The following is a 15,766-nucleotide window of genomic DNA, read 5'->3' as shown; positions in this document are numbered from 1 at the left end:
GAGGATGGACACATAGGGAATGTGCTGAGAGGCAAACATATGAAGGGGCAGCTCATACCTCCAATGCTGCAGGGACACTGATGTCCTTATTTTTTTAGTTTCTTTTGAAAAATTATGGGCTTGACAAAATCAACAGATATGAGCACTTTCATATACAAAGAGTACAGAAAAAGAATTGCATATGAAGCAGTAAGTCTTTATTACATACAGCTTGTTTTTTGAGTGTGTATTTAAACTTATCTAACACTGGAACCAGAGAAATGAAATTCTCATCTCAACTCTGCCACATATATCCTGTGTGACCTTAGGACAATCCCTTAACCATTCTGGGCCTCAGTTTTCTCACTTGTAAAAGGAGGGGGTTGGAGGTGATTACCTCTCAGGTCATATGCACTTGGTAAATACAGGACAAATGAATGAATGAGAGAAGGCTGGCGATGGGATGGGTGGAAATTGAATAAGGTTTCTCAAATCCCTGAAGAGCATATTTGCATATGAACTCCTACCTATTTCTACTAACAGCAGAATACAAAAACCTTCTGGATAATAATAGTACATGTATGTGTATTAATAAAACACTTTACATATATGCTCTCATTTGATTCTTAAAATAACCTGGCAAAGATACTTGTGGGAGGATTATTGCCCCCATTGATAGATGAAGAAATAGAGGCCAAAAGAGGTTCAGTGATTTGCCCAAGGTCTCCTCTAAGTGGTGAAGCTGGTCCTCAAATCTAGGTCTTCTGGCTCCTGGTCCAGTTTTGTTCCTCTGCACCACATGGTGGGGGCACATGTTTTATGACAGTTGCTGGCTGTAGGTGAATTCTCTGTCTGGTTCTAGTGTTGGCCTGTACTGCCCCTTGGCGAGGAGAGCTTCTCCTTCTGCACCCTTTTCCTAAAGTGGGGCTTGTTTAGGACAGTGCTGTCCTAAAACAGAGGGATGAACTAGATGACCAGTCCTTCTGACTGAGGGAGTCTGAGATGCTGTGATCTGCTCTAGGTAAGTAAATAGTGTTGATCCCTGTTCTCTATTTCCTGTCCTCCCAGGTGCTTGGACCTCTGGAGCTCAGAGTTCTGGAATTCAGACTTCTCTGCATGGGATCAAGGGAGGTTCCATCCTATTTCACTTGAATATAAGCTCAGGAGAAGAGATCAAAATGATCACATGGAGTTTTGAATCTAATAAAAGTCATCACATTCTGTTCCATTTCAAGCCTGAGGATGAGTCTCTAACATGGGAGAATCCTGAGAACAGATATGAGCAGAGAGTTCATGTGACATCCAATACGGCATCCTTGAGTATTGGGAATCTCACCTTTGAGGATCACGGGTGCTATAGAGCTCGAATCCAATATTCTACAGCAGAACTCTATGATCAAAGCTTCTTTCTCTCTGTTGATGGTAAGTGAGGGTAATATACTGAGAACCCCAAGACCAGCCCCTGAGACAGCCCAGGCTCCACTTGAGAAAGTTTATGCCTCCTCTTGTCACATAGCCCTTTTCCCTAGGAGCTACCAAACTCAGTCTCATCTCTTCTTCCAGTTTCTTTGACAGGGATAGGAAGGAGGGTTTCTTTCCCCACTATTTGAAGGAAACATGTATGTGTGTCAAGGCCCCTGGAATTTGTGCTCCCTGTCTCTAGAATCTAAAGAAGGCCAGAATGAATTTGAATGGAAATAGAAATACCAGATGGAGTTCTATTGATCTTCAAGTATTTGTGTAAGTATCCCTATGAGGCAGCTAGGTGGATCTGATCGATTTCCCGTCTCTGATATCGGAGGAAGGGAGACCCTGGAGATTGGCTGGCAAGAGTCTGGCTTTTTGAAATTTCAAAATATGGAAGATTCCAGAAAAAGATAGGCTCTAGGGGATATCAAGGGCAGAGGCAGCCTGGTGTAATTGAACCTAAGCCCTCCAAAGCAGAGATGTGTTTTGAATGATCACATTCATTCAGGGAACCTGATAGAATGTTCACAGTCCATGTGATGTTATAACATCTGATCATCTGCTTGAACTCTTTTTCTATTGCAAATACCCGATGTGATGTCAGTTTTTTTCTGTGGCTGTGGCTGTGACCTGGATGTTGGCAGTGCAGTTGTAATACCAGTACCGTCTTAGTTCACGTTTGATGTCAATAGTCAATAAACATTTATTAAGCACCTACTATGTGCCAGGCACTGTGCTAAGTAAGCACTGGGGATACCAATAAGAAAAAGAAAGACAACCCCAGCTCTCAAAGAGCTTACAATGGAAATAATACACAAAAGGAAGCTGAAAGGGAGGGTGATGGAGGTCTTCCAGGTAGATACCTGCCAGGGGGTACATGTGTGTGGAGTCCAAACCAAGTAGAGCAACTGATGGAAAATTAAATTAGCTAGAAAATTCTGAGCCCTCTGTAAAGTGAAGTTTAGGGAGGAGTTTATTGCTCTATCCTCTAATCAGAGGGAGAGAGACAACTGAGGATGCTGACTATTAAAGGTGAATCAGTCTCCATGATGATAAGATTTCAGGTGATGAGCTCTTCCTGGGGAAGGCTTGATGTTCATGGAATTAAAACCAAGTGGAGTAGTTGATGGGAAATGCATGATGATGTTGGGCTGATATGAGGTACTTACAAGTCATTTAACATTTAATAAAGGAGATTTATTTTGTCAATAACAAAATAAACAGCAAGAATTGCTGTCAATAACAGCAAGAATATGCAATAAGGATATAGTAGCACTTAACTTCTCTGAATGTGGCCTCCCTCATCTCCATTTGGAAATGCATCTGGTCAGTAGGTCATCACAATATGGTAACTTGTGTGGTCTCAGTCTAAGTCTAAGTTTAAGAAGCCCTCACTGCATGTGGCTGAGACCTTTTATGTCCCCAGACCAGGAAGCTGCATCTGGAAAACATAGGTTCTATCACATACCCCTGGGTGGCAAGGTCTTTAGAATGTTCCACAGGAACTTCCATCATTTACATGATGGTATAGTCCTCTTGTCAGAGGTAGTACTAAGGCAGGGTGAATAAGGGAAAAGAAAAAACAAAAACAAAAAACCATGGAGAACAAAACCCAGAAATTCTAGGCCTTTCTTCTCCCTTTTCAGAAAGACCAAGTCTTAAGTCTTTTACTAGAGAGTCCTCTTAATATGAACAGTATTAAGGGAAAAAAGGAAAAAAACAAAAACAAACAGGCAAGACAAAAACAAAAACAAAGCAAAAAATGTGGAGGAACCCAAAAACCAGAAATTCTAAACCTTTTTTCCTCTTCTAGAAAGACCAAGTCTCAAAGGCTCACAGTCTTTTTATTTTTTAATTTAACAGTATTTTATTTTCTTCTGGTTACCTGTAAAGACAATTTTCAACATTCGTTTTTTGAAGATTTTGAGTTCCAAATTTTCTCCCTTCTTCTTCCCCTTTCTCTCCCTAAGATGGCAAGCAATCTGATATAGGTTATACATGTGCAATCATGTAAAGCATATTTCCATATTAGTCATGCTGTGAAAGATGAAACTGAACAAAAGGAAAAAAAACAATAAAAAAGTGAAGATAGCATGCTTCAATCTGCATTCAGACTCTATCAGTTCTTTCTCTGGATGGGGATAGCATTTTCCATCACGAGTTTTTTGGAATTTTCTTGAATCGTTGTATCACTGAGAATAGCTAAGTCAATCATAGTTGATCATCACACAATACTACTGTTACTGTTCACAATGTTCTGGTTCTGCTCACTTCACTCAATTGATGCCACATCTTTGAGGTTTACAGTGGGCCTCCTAATGCAAAGTGATGATGATGAATCAGAGTAGCACCAAGAGCGTTAGAGTCCCAGCACAGATGAGGACACCTCCAGTATAGTAACTTATTTCTTCTCCTAATGTGAGGTGGTGATGATAAGAAAAATCCATTATACCAAGGTCCTGTCACTAGGGATCTGTGAAGTGTAGCAAGTTCATGAAAGAAGTAGCCTTTTACCTGTAGGATAGGGCTTAGAAATTATTCTAATGGACAATATTCACATTATCTATACCTCTTAGACCAACTAGTAAGAGTGGACACACAGAGACTGATAGAGATCTTGTAACTATCATGAGTACTTTCACCTCATGAGGTGAAACATAAAATCACCAGGGTGAGCATGAGACTGATGATCCCATTCCATCCCATCTCCTCCAGCAGACTGACCCCTCTGTTATCTCCACTATCACTTATTTTCAATCTCTCCCTTCCACTTGCTGCTTTCTTGCTGCCTACATTCATGTCCATGTCTCCTACATTCTCAAAAACCTCTCACTTGATCCTTCCATCCCTGCTATTATCCCAAATCTCTTCTGCCCTTTGTATCTAAACTCCTTGAGAAGGTCATCTATCATAAGTTCCTCCACTTTCTTTCCTCTCCCTCTCTACTTAATCTTTTACAATTTGGCTTCCAACCTCATCATTCAACTGAAACTACTCTCTCAAAAGCTGCCAGTGATCTCTTAATGGTCAAATCCAATGGCTTTTTCTCAGTCCTCATTCTCCTCAACCTCTCTGTAGCCCTCTAAGCCATAGGGTTTCTAGTTCTTTTCTACTAGACTGGCTTCATGGCTGTATATGTGGTGTGTGTGTGTGTGTGTGTGTGTGTGTGGTAGGGTTGAATAACTGTATCATAGTTTCATAGAATTTAGAGCTGAAAGGGCCCTTAGAATTTATCTAGTTCAGAGTTTTCCAAATTATGGGGCATACCCCTCTGGGGTATGGGAGTCCTTGGAAATGGGAGTAGGGTCAGAGAATGAAGCAATGGACAAAATTAATATATTTTTGAGTACAACTCCCCTGGTCTTTAAGGTTTTTGTTTGTTTGTTTGTTTGTTTTTTTGTGAGGCATTTGGGGTTAAATGCCCAGGGTCATACAGCTAGTAAGGTCTTTACTTTTTTGAAGTGATACCATTGAAGAGGAAATCATATTGAAGAGGAAAACACTTATTTGGCACCATGGGCAGAAAGGAGCAATGGATAGAAGTTGCAAATGGACAAGTTTATTTTTTTTTACACTTAATAGTATTTTATTTTTTTTCCGGTTACATGTAAAGATAGTTTTCAACATTCATTTTTGTAAGATTTTGAGTTCCAAATTTTTCTCCCTCCTTCTTTTCCCTCCCTCCTCCCCAAGAGAGCAAGCAATCTGATATAGGTTATACATGTACAATCATGTTAAACACATTTCCACATTAGTCATGTTGTGAAAGAAGAATCAGAACAAAAGCGAAAAATCATGAGAAAGAAAAAACAAAGAAACAAACAAAAAGTGAAAATAGTATGCTTTGATCTGCATTCAGACTCCATAGTTCTTTCTCTGGATATGGATAGCATTTTCCATCATGAGTCTTTTGGATTTGTCTTGGATCATTGTATTGCTGAGAAGAGCTAAGTCTATCATAGTAGATCGTCTCACAATGTTGCTCTTACTGTGTATGATGTTCTTCTGGTTCTGCTCACTTCAATCAGCATCAGTTCATGGAAGTCTTTCCAGGTTTTTCTGAAATCTATCTGTTCATCATTTCTCATAGAACAATAGTATTCCATTACATTCACATACCACAACTTGTTCAACCATTCCCCAATTGATGGGAATCCCCACAATCTCCAATTCTTGGCCTCCACAAAAAGAGCTACTATAAATATTTTTGTAGATGTGGGTCCTTTTCCCATTTTCATGATCTCTTTGGGATATAGACCTAGTAGTGTCATTGCTGGATCAAAAGGTATGCACAGTTTTATAACCCTTTGGGCATAGTTCCAAATTATTCTCCAGAATGGTTGGATCAGTTCACAATTCCACCAACAATGCATTACTGTTCCAATTTTCCTACATCTTCTCCAACATTTGTCATTTTCCTTTTCTGTCATATTAGCCAATCTAATAGGTATGATGTGGTACCTCAGAGTTGTTTTAATTTGCATTTCTCTAATCAATAGTGATTTGCAGCATTTTTTCCCCTTTGATTTCTTTATCTGAAAACTGCTTGTTCATATCCTTTCATCATTTATCAATTGGGGAATGACTTGTATTCTTATAAATTTGATTCAGTTCTCTATATAGTTGAGAAATGAGGCTTTTATCAGAAACACTGGCTGTAAAAATTGTTTCCCAGCTTTTTGCTTTCCTTCTAATCTTGGTTGCATTGGTTTTGTTTGTGCAAAAGCTTTTTAATGTAATCAAAATTATCCATTTTGCATTTCATAATGTTCTCTCTTGTTTGGTCATCAATTCTTCCACTCTCCATAGATTTGACAAGTAAACTATTCCTTGCCCTCCTAATTTGCTTATGGTATCAGCCTTTATGTCTAAATCATGTACCTATTTTGACCCTATCTGGGTATAGAATGTGAGTTGTTGGTCTACTCCTAGTTTCTGCCATACTCTTTTCCAGTTTTCTCAGCGGTTTTTGTCAAATAGTGAGTTTTTATCCCAGAAGCTAGAACCTTTGGGTTTATCAAACAGTAGATTACTGTAGTCATTTACTACTATGTCTTGTGTACTTAACCTATTCCACTGACCTATCACTCTATTTCTTAGCCAGTACCAAATAGTTTTGATGATTGCCACTTTACAATATAGTTTTAAATCTGGTACAACTAGGCCACCTTCCTTTGCATTTTTTTCATTAATTCCCTTGATATTTTTGACTTTTTTTTCTTCAAATGGACAAATTTAAACTTGTAGCATGCGGGACAGCTGAGTGGTGCAGTAGATAGAGCACTGGGCCTAGAGTTAGGAAGACTCAACTTAAACAGTTCAAATCCAGTCTCAGACACTTAGTAGCTATGTGACCCTGGGCAAGTCACTTAACCCTGCTTGCCTCAGTTTCCTCATCTGTAAAATGAGCTAGAGAAGGAAACGGCAAACCACTCCAGTGTCTTTGCCAAGAAAACCCCAAATGGGGTCATGAAGAATTGGACACAACTGAAAATTGACTGAACAACAATAAAACTTGAAGCAGGAAATAAACTTTCTAATAATTAGAATCATCCAAAAGTAGGAATAGGCTGTGTTAGGAGGCATTTCTTTCCCCCTCACTGGAGTTCTTCGAGAAAAAACTTCAAGAAGATGACCTCTTATCAGGTATGTTGTAGAACAGGGCTTCTTAAACTTTTTCCACTTGAGACCCCTTTCATGTTTTGGTAGGTGATTGGCCTTGTGTGCTCTGAGGGCATGTGCAGTGCCAAGTGCGAATGTTTTGTGTTCAGAACCAAGGCTCCAGTGAAGTTGGACAATGCGACATGGGCAAGTGCTGCCAGGAACACCTCACATTCATTACACGTTTGATTTTTAATTAGCATTTGGTTGTTGTGCATTCAGAAATCTTTTACTGTTGCCAAATTTTTCTTGACCTCATATGGGATTGCAACCCACAGCTTAAGAAATGCTGTGAATTTTAAGGGGCAGCTAGGTGGCACAGTGGATAGGAACCGGCCCTGGAGTCAGGAGGACCTGAGTTCAAATGCAGCCTCAGACCAAACACTTGACACTTACTAGCTGTGTGACCCTGGGCAAGTCACTTAACCCCATTGCCTAGCAAAAACAAAACAAAAAAAAAAGAAATGCTGTGTAGAGGAAATTTTTGAAGAGAAACTAGTACCACTAGTTGATCTCTGAGGTTCTTTCCTCAGAACTAAGGGGTGCCATGGATAGAGAACCAGAATTGGAGTTAGGAAGACTTGAGATCAAATATGGCCCCAGACATTTAGTATCTGGGTGACTCTAGGCAAGTCACTTAACTGCCACCTGACTCAGTTTCCTTAACTGTAAAATGGAGATAATAATTATAAGTTGTAAAATGCTTAGCACAGTGCCTAGCACATAGCAGGCACTTAGTAAATGCTTTTCCCCCTTTTCCTTGTGCCTGTAAAAGAGTTTCCAAACTGCCCTTGAGGAACACCACCAAGCAGGCAAGGGAATAGAGGCCATCTTGCCTCCGATTCCCTTGGTCCACCTATGCTTTAGTCTTCCATGGCTTCTGTTTCCATCTTTAAAAAATGAGGAGAAAGTGTTTTGGTATCATTTGATCGGACACTTGTAGGACCTTGTCTAGGAGCTTCTCTGATTCTTGTGTAGCTTTTATAAAGCTCTGAAGATTCGCATTCCAACTCTCACTCACACTGGTGAGTTGAGAGCCATTGCAAGGCACTACATGTCCTCAGGGTTCTAGAGGGTTCCCTGAGACACTGGGGGTGGGGTATAAATTCTTTTCTAATGCTATTGGTTCAAGCTCCCATTCCAGTGTTTTCCCAAAGGATAACAGCCAATAAGTAGCTTCTCAGTATCATTTAACCAATTTTCATCAGTTAGCCTTTACAAAGAGTTATTTTCTGAGGTGTAAGAAGAGATGGATAAATATTTCCTACCTCCTCCTCCCCCCAAAAAACCCCAGGGGGTACACTCTTTCTTAGACTTCTGAAGTTTTGGGGGAGAGTGGGCTCAGGCCTAGAGTCACTTCTGTGAACATTCACTGCACCAAATTCATTTCTACATTCATCATAAGCAATGGAGCAGTTAGTGTCTTAGGCACCCCTCGGCTTGGCTCTCATTCCTTGGAGTTTTGCTTGCTACCAGGCAGCAAACTCTGGCCTAGACTCCTGTCACTAGAGTTGGGATGGCTCACTCTCCCAACCTTCAGAAGATCACAAGGTCATAGTCATCTCCAATCGTCCTTCACCTAAAATCAGGAAAGAAGAACTGCAGTGAAGAAAAGAACAGAGGCCCATGTTCACAGGCCACATGGCACACCTAGTGAGGAGGCTATGGGGCCTCTTCCCATACAGAATCTCATGGTATGTCTTCCTTACTTGAATCAGCCAGGCAGGAAAAAAAGGCTGGACGTGTTTGACTTTCCAATGCACACCCAGTTCTGGCTCAACAGCAAGTTAAAAGTCCATCTCTTCACCGTGAGGATTATGCAGGCCAAACAAGCTGCCCATGGTTGTGAAGGTTGGCTTTGGCCAGTCCACTATTATATTTGAATCTTAATCTCTCTTTTGTTCTCAGAGCCCATCTTCCCCGAGATCAAGGTACTCTCAAATTTCCTGACGTCAGATTGGTGCAACCTCACCTTAGCATGCTCAGTCCTAGGGGCCACTAAGGAGGTGATAGTGACCTGGGAAAGTGGAGATATCCCTAACATACTATCACAGGAGGAGAGACTAGGGTTGCTCTTTAACTCTAGTATACTGAATCTGTCCCTGCCACGGAGTGTCCAGAATTCCTCTCTCACCTGCATAGCCAAGAACCCTGCAGAGCAGAAAAACTCCACATTATACCTTCGTGATGCCTGTAAGAATTCAAGTGAGTATGGCCTTCTTGGGATGGGGGGTGGGGGGAGGGAAGGATGTAGGGTGGAGCTGGTGGTGTGGATGGAATCAAGGAAGAAGAGGATAGCCATACAAGTTGGGGGGACCTTGGGGAAAGGGGCAGAGGGCTGGTAAATTTCTCTCGCCTCCAATTAGGTATTTCTATTGAAAGTACCGCTATTTGAGTTCAAATCCGGCCTCAGACACGTGATACTTACTAGCTGTGTGACACTAGGCAAGTCACTTAACCCCATTGCCTCACAGAAGAAAAAAAAAAGTACCTCTATGCTCTCAGGCAGTCAGATACTTAATTTTTGTTGAACTGAAATAAATTAGGCCCAAATGTTGCTTCCCTGCCCTCCCCTCTATTGGCTACTTATCACCATTCTGGCAGTCAAGTCTGCATCTCTTTCCCCCTTAAATTGGAATCTCTCCCATTTCCTTCCTGTTCTTACCTCTCCTGTTCTCTAATGGTTGGCTCATGTCAGATCTCTCAAAGCAGCATTGGCAGATTGGAATTTTCCTTCTGCTCATATTGTTGGGGATCCTGGGGATTGGACTGTGGATCTACAGAAGAAAAGAAAAGAAGAATGAAGGTATTGGTTGAAGGCAAGGATCTCCTCCTTTCCCTTCTTAATTAGGGGCCCCTCCCCTGCTAGTTTGGGACTAGAGTGGGGCCTAAAGAGTGTGTGGCATTTACTCTAAAAGTGTATGTGTGGTGGACATGTCAGGCAGCTAGAGGAAGTTGAGTCAAAGCCTCACCAGAAGCAGGGAGCCCTAGGTCTCTGCTGGGGCTAGGGAGGGGGAATTAGGATGCTACCTCTCAGAGTGTGGGCAGAATCAAACCTCTGTCTTCTCTATTTATTCATTCAGTTATGGAGTCTTCAAAAAATCAGAGAAATAGTGACAACAGCATCCAATATGCAGTGCTGAACCCAGACAGGCGTCCTGAAGTCCAGAACCAGGTGACTGAGGGTTTGGAACTTTCTAACAGCTTTCTGAAGCCCTTCCTTCCTTTGGTTCTTTGCTCCCACAGACATCACACCTCCCGTCCCTTTTGCCCTCTTCTACTTATGACACAAAAGTAAGTCAGGATACTGTAGTGGAAAGAGTGCTGGCCTGGGAGCCAGGAGACTTCAGTTCAATTCTAGCTGTATGATTCTGGGGCAAGTCATTGTGCCCCTCTTTGGGCCCAAATTTTTCCCAAAGTCAGTCACATTCTTTTTTTTTTTAGGCAATTGGGGTAGTCAGTCACATCCTATGACTGTCCTATGTTCTCTGATATAGAAGGCTCTATGCTAGGTGCTGTAGGGACACAAAATAAATATAAACCACTGTGTGTTTCTCCAGTCCTTGCTAGAGACCTGGCTCTGTGTGCCTCCCCAAATCTCCAATTTGATTCCCCCACTACCACCCAAGTCCCAAGATCTCTCTTATCTTCTAGTGTCAGGAAGCTTGTGAGCAGCAGCCACCAGAGAGGGAGCTCCCCACTACCATTTACAGTGAGATCAAGAGGACACGCTAACAATGCTCAGGTAAGGAAGCTAAAGTTGGGGAGATTCTAGACATTAAAGCTGGCATAGGATATAAAAAGGGAGCTCAGGGCCCCCAGCATGCAAGCCTATAACCCCTCTCCCAACATGTCAATGTATTTGAAAGTATTTCCCTTACCTGTCTGGCTTCCTAAGATCTTCTTATTCACATGTAACAACCCCTGACAAGGGGTGGGTCAGCCGCAAAACATCTCTGGTATTTGCAATTCTTCTTAGTTTAGGAAGAAAGGAAACTAACTTGAGATCAACCCTTGCGGGAGTAGGGCATGGAATTTTTCAGGCATGGTTACAGTGGGAGTTTGGGGGGGGGGTGCTCTTGAAGAGAATGAGGAAGGACAAAGGGAGAAACAGAGGTTGTCCCACACAGTGGTGTGAACTGGGCAGCAGCTACTGCCGGACACATCTGTAGTTCCTTTCTTTAAGACCATGAAAGGTGACCTTCATTTAAATAGTTAATCTAGGAGGTGTCTGTGTGCTTTATTGAGGGTGGTTGTTCTAGTAGCAGGATCACAGAGAGAAACAAGCTAGCTAAGAGAGGAACAATAGAATGTCCTACCCTGCTCCAGTCTTACTTCCTTTTAGGTTTTTCTTAAATTTATCCTGTTAAAGAATACATTTGCCAGATTTAATATTATTTGTCATAAGCATTTATGGTCGACACAGTCTTTATATTTCTGGGTTTCCCTTTGTTTATGATTTGAGTGTTCAATGGGAGCCATTAGGAGAGAGGAATCTTTCCTAGCATAGGGCTAGGAGTGCAACCCTCAGCCTATTGCCAGTGAGTTTTGTGCTCTAACTGGAGGTATAACACGAGCCATTTTGTAACTACAGAGTACAGAATCACTGTGAGTTCAGACCCTATTGCATAAGTGTATCTTGTAAATGTATCATAGATGTGAATCAATTTGCACACATAAAGGTGTGTGTGTGTGTGTGTGTGTGTGTGTGTGCAGTGCTAGTACTCTTGCCCATGTAACTTTGTATGTCCATCTTGGTCTGTCTAGAGGTGGCTTGCAGAGAGGCAAGAATAGATATCTTCATTATCTCCTCCCCTCCCCTTTCTCTAAGGTATGATTCCTGCCAGGAAAGGAAGCAGGAGGTTGGGATTAAACGTTGGCTACTCTGCCCTCCTCAGAGAGTGGATTACTGGGCTAGAAAGATATTTATTTGCTCCATTAAATATAACTCATCTAGAGGAAGAAGTTTTTAGGTTTAAGATAAATTCCTGATTGTTATTCCTTAATGAAGAAAGAGTACCCCAAGCTCTATATACAACGCTTGACCTCCTTACCCCCACATGCCAGTTCCACAATGAATTCACATAGCAAATAGCAAAGAAACCCATTTATCCAAGTCGAGACCAAACAAAAATCAGAGAAAGGAGGACATAGGAAGTATAGGAGGATATATACCAGACAGAAAGAATGAGCTCTTCCGTTGGAAGAAAGATAACTCAGCTCAACCAAGAGAGGCTCTCAGATCTCACCCAAGAGGAAATTTCCCCAATTTGCCTCAGTTTCCTCATCTGTAAAATGAGCTGGAGAAGGAAATGGCAAATCATTCCAATATCTCTGCCAAGAAAACCTCAAACTGGGTCATGAAGAGTCAGACACAACTGAAAATTTTGTTAGCAAAATGCTATCTTTGCTTGTATATGCCTCTTATCTCTTTCCAGGCTGCATATATGAGCAAAGATGTATATACAAAATATATATGTATGTATGTGTGTATGTATACATACATATATATGTGTGTATATGTATACATATATATGTATGTATGCAGGTGGGAAGGAGGACTGTATAGGGGCATATGTACCCCTAAATGCTAAATGCCAAGTCAAATTAAGTAAATAAACAGTTATTAAGCAATTAATATGTGCCAGGCACTATGCTAAGAATTAGGGATACAAAAATAGGCAAAAACAGTCCATGAACTTGAGGAGCTCACGTTCTAATGGGGAATATAACATGCAAACAACGAGGTACATAAAACGAATGTATGTATTTACAGGGTAAATTGGAGGTTATCTTAGAGGGGAGGCACTGAAATTTCACTTGCAACCTGAGGTCAGGGGAAGAATATTTCAGGCATGGGAGACATCTAGTGAAAAGCCATGGGGTCACCATGGAGTGTCTTGTGGGAAGAGTAGCAAGGAGGTCAATGTAATTGCATCACAGAATATGTGGAGGGAGTAAAATGTAATAAAACTGGATCTAGGAAGGCATCAGGTTATGAAGGACTTTAAAAACCAAACAGGATTTTAGATTTGATCTTGAATGTAACAGGGAGTCATTGGAGTTTATTGAGCAGAGGTGACATGGTCAAGCCTACACTTTAGGAAGATCACTTTGAGGGGGAAATGAAAGATAGACTGGAGTAGGGAGAGACTTGAGGCAGGGAGACAAGGAACAAGCTATTTCAATAGTCCATTAGTGGGGTGATGATAGGCTGCATTAGGTGGATGATGGTGTTAGAGGAGAGTAGGGGACGTGTATGAGAGATGTTGTGATGGGACAACTGATAGGACTTGGCAACAGATTGGATATGGCAGGGTGGGCAATGGGAGAGATTGAGGAGTCAAGGATGACACCAAGGTTGTGAGTCTGGGTGATGGGGAGAATGATGGTACCCTTGACAATAATAGGAAAGTATGGAAGGTGGTGGGTTGGGGGGAAATATGAGTTCAGTTCTGGCATGTTGAGTTTAAGATGTCTATAGGAAATTCAGTTTGAGATGTCCTGTAGGCAGTGAAAGAAGTGAGATTAAAATTCAGAAGAGAGGTAAGGGCTGGAAAAATAGATCCAAGAATTACCTGCATAGATTAGATTAGAAAAAATATTTAACAAGTTCTTACTTTGTGCCAAGCGCTGTAATATAGTGAGGATGCAGAAGTGCTGGAGCTATGAAAACAAGAAAACAAGATGGTCCCTACTATCAAGGAACTTACGTTTTAATGGGTGAAGATAACACATAAAGGGAAGGTAAAAAGCAGGTAGGGAGGGGGATCTTTATGGGACAAAATAACCATTGTGGAGCTGGAGCAGACAGGATAGTGAGCTGAGAGGGAAGCATGCAGAAGTGAGCATCAGTCGTTTAGTTGCATCCGACTCTTCATGACCCCATTTGGGGTTTTCTTGGCAAAGATACTGGAGTGGTTTGCCATTTCTTTCTTTAGCTCATTTTACAGGTGAGGAACTGAGTCAAACAGAGTTAAGTGACTTGCCCAGGGTCACACATTTATTAAGTGTCTGAGGCCAGATTTGAACTCGGTAAGAGGAATTTTCTTGATTGCAGGCTCAGTACTCTATCCACTGTACCACATAACTGCCCAGAAGTGAACAGAAATGATAATTGAATACATGGGAGCTGATGAGATCACCAACTGAAGTGTAGAGAGAGGGAGAAGAGAAAAGTTTTGTAGGACAGTCATGTTAGTGGTAGTGACATGGATGAAGATTTATCAAAGGAGACTGAGGAGTGGTCAGATAGGTAGGAGGATCAGGAGAAAGCAGTGCTAAGAAAATGGAGAGGAGATAGAATCAAGGATAAGAAAGTGATGGACAATGTCAGAGGACTCAGGGAGGTCAGGAAGAATGAGGATTGAGAAAAGACCATTAGATGTGGTAATTGAGATCACAATAATTTTGGGGAGAGCAATTTCAGTTGAATGATGAAGTGGGAAGTCAAACTTCCAAGAGTTTAGAAGAGAGTGAGAGGAAAGGAAGTAAAGGCATTTATTTTACATGGTCTTCTCAAGGAGTTTAGCCATAAGACAGGAGAGATATAGGGCAATAACAACCAAGGATGAATGGATCAACTGAAGGTTTTTCAAACTACATTGTACTTAACTACTTTGTATATGTTTATGTTTATTAACTTTGTATTTATGTTGTATATAATTTTATGTGTATATGTAATCTCCCCCATTAGAATGTAAGCTCATTAGGAGTAAAGGTTGTTTAATTCTTTGTACATGTACTTTGTACTCAGTGCCTAGCATAATGCTTGGCAAATAATAGCTGTTTAAGAAATAAGTACTGATTGAGTGATAATATGTTGAAATGAGTATTTGAACCTGAAAATTTCATTGTATCTTGGCTATAGGTGAATTAAGTTGGCCATATTGATTATACTCCTTTACTAATCTCCTGGCTCTGTTCCTGCCTCTCTGGACTTCTCTACTATGCCAAGCAGTCTTCTCCCTCTGGAAGACTCCTTCACCCTCACCCTGGAAGATCCCTCTACCTAATGGACCCCTCTTTCACTTGGGGAATTCCTTCTTGGAACCTCCATTTAAGAAAGTGCCCAAGGCAGCCATCATTACTCCTTTACTTCTCACAAGGCTCTAGAAGCTCTTGATTCTTACAACTTATCCACTCCCCCACAATATTTCCTTTTCAGCTCTCTTTTATTTTTTCCCCACTTAATAGTATTTCTTTTCAATTACTTGTAAAGATAACTTTCAACATTCACTTTTATAAGATTTTGAGTTCCAAATTTTCTCCCTCTCTCCCTCCCTTCCCCATCCAAGAAAGCAAGCAATTTGATATAGATTATACATGCACATTATTTTACAAATTTACATTATTATACATGTACTTTATTATGTTACAAATATTAATCATATTTCTACATTAGTCATATTGTAAAAGTAGAATTGGAACAAAAGGAATAAAACCATGAGAAAGAAAAAATAAAAAACCAAAAATGAAAATACTATGCTTTGATCTGCATTCAGACTCCATAGTTCTTTCTCTGGATGTGGATAGCATTTTCCATCATGAGTCTTTGGAATTGTATTGGTTCATTGTATTACTAAGAAGACCTAAGTCTATCACAGTAGGTCATTGTACGGTGTGGGTGTTACTGTGTACAATGTTCTCTTGGTTCTGC

The 15,766-nt window shown here is 40.9% G+C and overlaps 1 protein-coding gene across 3 annotated transcripts in view; it reads left to right on the top strand.

Annotated features, from left to right (window-relative positions):
- Window positions 1-15,334, top strand: part of LOC114050015 (T-lymphocyte surface antigen Ly-9-like) — a 42,197-nt gene extending 26,863 nt beyond the window's left edge. For all 3 annotated transcript variants that reach the window (XM_027871532.1, XM_027871529.1, XM_027871531.1), the window contains 6 exons: window positions 1,048-1,401; window positions 9,016-9,312; window positions 9,806-9,913; window positions 10,191-10,282; window positions 10,762-10,852; window positions 14,978-15,334. In XM_027871532.1, the coding sequence (XP_027727333.1) occupies window positions 1,048-1,401; window positions 9,016-9,312; window positions 9,806-9,913; window positions 10,191-10,282; window positions 10,762-10,842 (932 nt within the window). In that variant the 3' untranslated portion in view covers window positions 10,843-10,852; window positions 14,978-15,334. The remainder of the gene's footprint in view (window positions 1-1,047; window positions 1,402-9,015; window positions 9,313-9,805; window positions 9,914-10,190; window positions 10,283-10,761; window positions 10,853-14,977) is intronic.
- Window positions 15,335-15,766: the final 432 nt, after the last annotated feature.

This window comes from Vombatus ursinus, unplaced genomic scaffold (genome assembly GCF_900497805.2).
Source record: "Vombatus ursinus unplaced genomic scaffold, bare-nosed wombat genome assembly UNPS02014798.1, whole genome shotgun sequence".
NCBI classification, from domain to species: domain Eukaryota; kingdom Metazoa; phylum Chordata; class Mammalia; order Diprotodontia; family Vombatidae; genus Vombatus; species Vombatus ursinus.
The sequence above is the reverse complement of the archived record's forward strand: the minus strand, read 5'-3'. Positions and strand labels throughout refer to the sequence as shown.